The sequence below is a fragment of the Beta vulgaris genome, chromosome 3 (assembly GCF_026745355.1).
Source record: "Beta vulgaris subsp. vulgaris cultivar EL10 chromosome 3, EL10.2, whole genome shotgun sequence".
Classification (NCBI taxonomy): Eukaryota; Viridiplantae; Streptophyta; class Magnoliopsida; order Caryophyllales; family Amaranthaceae; genus Beta; species Beta vulgaris.
This window is the reverse complement of record NC_079204.1, coordinates 49,945,469-49,951,468: the sequence shown is the minus strand read 5'-3', so window position 1 is coordinate 49,951,468 and position 6,000 is coordinate 49,945,469. Positions and strand designations below refer to the sequence as shown.

The following is a 6,000-nucleotide window of genomic DNA, read 5'->3' as shown; positions in this document are numbered from 1 at the left end:
AATTTATTGAGATTTTTTTCTTAAATTTTTTAGGTTGAAATTATTGTTAATTACCAATTGACTAATTGGGGCCAATTTAGACAATGTTTAGTACATACTTTTTTATTATGAAAATTTCATTTTTCCTAATATTAGAGCCAAATTTTTAAGATTAGAACAGGGCCTCTAAAATATTTAAGATGGCCCTGATAAAATGTATAGTTAAAGTTAGAACCAATTTTTTTAAATCTGCCAAATGGAGCAGTAGAGAAAGTGATTTGGTTTAACAATTTGTAAATTCCAGGCCACCCTTGGCCAGTTTTGCTTCAAACTCTCTATTGAAGTTTAGGTTGTAAAGTTTTTTGGAAAAGTTAATACCACTTACTTACTTACCAAAAAAAAACATTCAAAAAATTGATAAATGACTTAAGTATGAACGAAAAGGACAACCATCAATTCAAAACAAAAGGAGAAAATGGTATTACAAATTAAGAGCCTCATTTTATATTAGTTGCATACAGCCTTTAATTATGATGATGGGGACGGCCTGATTCCACCATTATTATAGCTCTTATACAAATAAGTAATAACTGCAAAATCAATAAACCTAAAAAGAAAAAATATTAGAAGGGGACTAGAGAAAGAAGATGAGCGTGAACATGATAGAGTACACAATAGTGTGCCCGGCAGAGAAGACTCCAAGAGATAGCCTTTGGCTCTCATGTCTAGACTTGATGACCCCTTCCCCCAATTCACACTCCCGTCTGTTATTCATTTACAGTCCAAGTGAGGTGGAAAATAAGGGGTCAAAAAGTTTTGATACCCATGTTGTAAAGGAGTCTTTGAGTAGAGCATTAGTGCCATTTTATCCTGTTGCGGGGAGATTAAGTAAAAATGAGGAAAATGGCCGATTTCAGATTGATTGCAATGCGGCAGGCGTTTTGTTTGAAGAGGTTGAAACAACGCACATTCTTGCTGATTTTGGAGACTTTAAGCCCAATACTCAATTTCGCAAGTTGGTGTTGCCCGTGTGCGACTACTCGGGCGGTCTCTCGTCGTTCCCCCTATTATTGGTGCGAGTCACGCGTTTCGAGTGCGGGGGTGTGTGCATTGGCTTCGGAACACATCATAATGTGGCTGATGGAAATGGATATTCATACTTCATCAACTCATGGGCAAGACTTGCAAGGGGGCTTGAACTCGATGTTCAACCCTTGCATAACCGGGCTGTGTACTTAGCTGCTCGTCATCCACCTCAGGTCAACTTTCAGCATTTGGAATACGCGCCAGCTCAACCAATCGAGGGAAATTATGGTGAGTCATGAGCTAAATGATTGACTGATTGTACACAATGCATACTTGTAACTTGTAAGTTGCAACTCTAAAAAAATACCTCCTTTTCTAAATACATGAACATTTTAACTTTTTCACATGTTAAAGTACTACTTTGATAGTAAATATCTTTAATGATTGATTAGTAAAAACTTATAAAAAAAATTGACATTTTAAGACTAATTCAACAATAATATATTAGCCCCATAAACCACAGTGACATCAAAAGACTTCCCTGAAGCCCTCCATCATGATATTGATAATTATTAATGACAAACCATCCCTGACAAATCCCAGGGAAGACTTTTGAGATTTTTTCTAGCCTTCACCATTCCAACTACCAATCCTATCCATTAGGAAGAGTAATTTCTTCCTCTTCCTACTGCATTACAACCTGTTCAGGCATCTCAAGATGCTGAATTTCTAGTGTGTTGACCTGAACCTCCATCCTACTAGACGCTTTTGCATTCCCTGTACTCTTGTCATTAACTCTAGTATGCATAGTTCATTGGTATTATATAAAGCGCGCATTCTGCCTTTTGAGTCTTATTATTTCATTATTTAGGCTAGGATTTATATTTGTATTAATTCATTATAGTCGAGATACATAATTTTAGAGTTGTTATTATTTGATTTCTTTATGTTATCCATCAACTTGTGCGTGCGAACACTTGCCATTCCCAAGTGTGAGTAATGTGTTTGTGTGTGTAATCTCCGTTCGACGCGAGGAAACCTTTGCGCCCACACAAACAATGGTTAATGTGAAATGGGTTAAAGTCCAACATGTATGTCTAATATATCAGTGAAGAGAGGGGAGACGCCAAAAATTATAAATCCCATTATATTCTTAAAAATATACAAATTTATCCCTCTTTTATCATTATACTCTCAATAACAATCATATTTATAACATCTCTTATTTATTGATCTAAAAAAAAGGAAATACAATGAACGTCGTTCTGAAAAAAAATTCATACATGTTATTACACAATCGAATTTTTTATTTGTTTTCACACGCGTCGCGTGCATATAAGACTAGTTAGTTGAAAAGAAATCAAGTATGTGTTTAGTAATTATAGTTTCCCGGTTTTTATATATCTACAACTAGAGCTTGACACGTATCATTAGGAGAATGATAGAAAAAGGCAAATTACCACCAACTGTTAAAAGAATTTCAAATGCCTAATAACAAATTTACTCTTTATTTTTGTTTATATTATTTTTACCAGTGTTCTTATTACCTTATTTCTCACACCCTTAAAATTGCATGACAAAGATTTTGGTTACAAACATTGTAAAATTAACCAAAAAATATATATTGTAGTTTGCATATCTTATCATGACATATACGTAATATTTTTAGAAAAAAAAAACTATATTTTGGCAAACTATTTTGTACCAAATAAGAGATGCAATTATTATCAGCGATCAAGTCATATCAGATTATTTATTTCTTTCTTGGAATTAATAAGGATAAATGGGTAACTAAATTTTTTTTGTTTGCTATCAAAGCATTGACTAAATAGAGTTTTTCATATGGAATCATTCTCATGCTTAAATTTTTATATATCACTATGATATTAGGTGATACAGAAATCGCAAGGGAGTGCCTCTTTAAGCTTTCTAAACATCAAATTGATACCCTAAAATTAAAAGCAACATCCCAATCCGAAGAAGTACAAAGCTACAAGCTAAGTACATATGAGGTGCTAGCTGGGCATGTGTGGAGATGTGCATGCAAAGCGCGTGGTTTAATCGGTGATCAATCTATCAAGCTCATTATACCAATCGATGGACGATCGAGATTACAAGATCCCACCCTACCAAAAGGATATTTTGGGAATGTAAGATTCTTTGCTGCCTGTACCACAAAAGCATGTGATATCACTAGCAAACCACTATGGCATGCTGCGAGTAAAGTTCACGAGGCACTAAAAAATGTGGAAAGAACTGACTACTTGAGATCAGCAATTGATTATCTAGAAATGCAATCTGATCTAACAAATCTTATACGTGGGCCTCGTGATGTGAACAACCCATTCTTCTATATAAACTCTTGGGGAAGGATTCCCTTTGATGAAGCAGATTTTGGGTGGGGAAAGCCCAAGTTTGTAGGTCATGGTGGTATTAGAGTACAGGGACAAGCGTTCTTTGTACCAAGCCCTAGCAGAGATGGCAGCTTTTCACTAAGCATTAATCTTTCCACCCTTCATATGCCTTTGTTTGAAAACTACTTGTATGACTTCTAATGTCTTCCCGGTTTATAATGTATCATGTATGTGAGTTCATAGAGCTACACTTGTGCTGTAGTCAATGCAATATTACCTTATTTGGCTTGACTATACAATTGATGTGGTTGCATGCATGGATTTCCTTCTTGGAGGTCATTTAAGCTAATAGTGGGTACCAAAGAAAGAATGGTAGCTTTTCCTAGTGGCATCTCATTCTAAGTGGACTTCTCAAATTCTATCTGTAATAGGATTTTTCCTTATATACAATTTTACTATATCCAGCTTGGGATAGATTTTACGTGTTTTGAAGCTATTAGGACTTTTTTTATTATTATCATTAATCTTTAATATTCATATTTGTCTTGTAAATTAGAAGAATTTTAGGCATGTGGATGTAGTTAGTCTTCTTAGAAGAATTAAAATAACAGTGAAGTTAGGTAATTTGCAGCTTGGATAGTTTAATTATTACTTTCCTGAAATGATTAAGCTTGCAATAATCCATATATTGATTTATGTTTGCATGAAAATAACTAATAAAGGGTGTCTTGGTTTTTATTAAAGTTGTTAACTGTTAAGTACTGATTAGTGAGTTGTGGGTTGTTTTTTTTTTTTTTTTTTTTTTGCTAAGTAAGAGTAGTATTATCACCAAAAATACCATTACAACCAACAGCTAACCTAGGGGAGCAAACCAACTAGGTTGGACTCCTCCACACAAGGCAAGCTACACTATTTTAGCTATAAGCTATACACACTGTACGATTTTATGCTTTACATTTTCCCACCAAGCAATATCTTTACTAGATATCTTCCTAGGCATTATACTAGAGATTCACATGACTATACACTCTCTAATCATTCTATATATTTTCTCTGGTCTCAACACCACCATATTCCAAAGAACCTCATTCCTTGCCCACCATACATGGTAGGCACTAGCTATAATCACTGCCGCTTGGATCTGCTTCTCTATTCTGGACTTCCCCCTTCTTCTATTCAACAGCATCAGCACTCTAACCAGTTGATCTTGACTGCATCTAAGTCCCGGCCACTCAAAAACATAATTCAGAATTCTCTGTATGTGCACTGCAAAATTTACGCTGAGTGTCAGTTGTGACTCCTATTTGACTTAATCTATATGTTGTCTTAAGTATTCCTTGAATAACTAGCCAGCTAATCATTCTATGCTTAGGCACTGCCAGCCTATTCCATATCATTTTATCCCAGTAAACCATCTCCCTTTCCCCTATGATTTTATTATACACCTCTTTTACTTTGAATTGAGTCATATTTTGCATTTCATCTTCAGTGTAGTGAAGCTTCATAACCTCTTTAACATTACATAGTTGTTTCCAGTACCAAGAACAATTCTTGGGAGGATTGTACCTCCACCACCCCTCATCTTTGACATACACTGCATGCACCCACTTAATCCACAAGTTATCTTGCTTTGTTGCAATGGCTCACACATACTTAGCAAGTGCAGCTATGTTCCATTCCTTGATTCTTCTGAATCCAAGCCCTCCTGCTGACTTAGGATTACACACTTTCTCCCACTTAATACTCCCAGGGGCACCACTAAAATATGACTTAAACCACAGAAATGCTCTACATATCTTCTCAATGTCCCTCAACACAGTGTTAGGCAACATAAACACTTGAGCCCAGTATATATGAATGCTCATCAACACTAAATTGACCAACTGGACTATCCCTGCATAGGAGATATTCCTGCTACTCCAAGTTTTGATCCTTGCACACATCTTTGCCAGAAGAGTTTCACACTCAGCAACCCCAATCCTTCTAGCACATATGGGGACTCCCAGATATTTGAAAGGCAATCTACTATGGTTAAAACTAGACACCTCTTTAATTCTCTGAATAACTGTTCCTTCTACATTTGCAGTGTAGAAGTCTGATTTTTTTCTCATTCACACACAAGCCTGATGATCGAGAGAAGAGTTTAAAAGCCTGGAGTAGCTTATATATGGATTGGAAATCACCACCACAACACAGAATGATGTCATCAGCAAAAGCTCGATGAGTCAACTTTAGAGCTTTACACCTTGAATGATACTGAAATTCTCTAAGTTCACTTAGCTTCATCATAATCCTGGAGAGATACTCCATGCATATGACAAACAAGAGAGGAGATATAGGATCCCCCTGCCTGAGCCCTCTCTTGGATGCAAAAAAACCATGAAGAGTGCCATTGATCATTAGAGAAAATCTAGGAGTTCTTACACAGTTCATAACTAACTCTCTAAACTTCCTAGGAAAGCCTAATTCGGTCATCATCTCCTGTAGGAAGTCCCAATCAATAGTGTCATATGCCTTTTTCATGTCTAATTTCATTAGACAACTAGGCTTGACACTCTTCCTCCCATAGAACCTCACAAGATCTTGACAGATGATTACATTGTGTATTATGTACCTGTGCTGGACAAAAGCACCTTGGTTC

General features: G+C 36.0%; 1 protein-coding gene across 1 annotated transcript; it reads left to right on the top strand.

Moving 5' to 3' along the window:
* Positions 1–425: 425 nt before the first annotated feature.
* Positions 426–3,833, top strand: LOC104889292 (anthranilate N-benzoyltransferase protein 2). Its single transcript, XM_010674487.4, has 2 exons — positions 426–1,293; positions 2,896–3,833. Exons 1-2 carry the CDS (start codon positions 627–629, stop codon positions 3,558–3,560), a joined length of 1,332 nt encoding a protein of 443 aa, XP_010672789.1. The 5' UTR covers positions 426–626; the 3' UTR covers positions 3,561–3,833.
* The last annotated feature ends 2,167 nt before the right edge of the window (positions 3,834–6,000 follow it).

Bases quoted from the DNA above. Each gene is read 5' to 3' on its own strand.
- LOC104889292 (XM_010674487.4), top strand. From the start codon at position 627: ATGAGCGTGAACATGATAGAGTACACAATAGTGTGCCCGGCAGAGAAG. The intron at 1,294-2,895 runs GTGAGTCATGAG...CTATGATATTAG, and splicing joins ACCAATCGAGGGAAATTATG to GTGATACAGAAATCGCAAGG.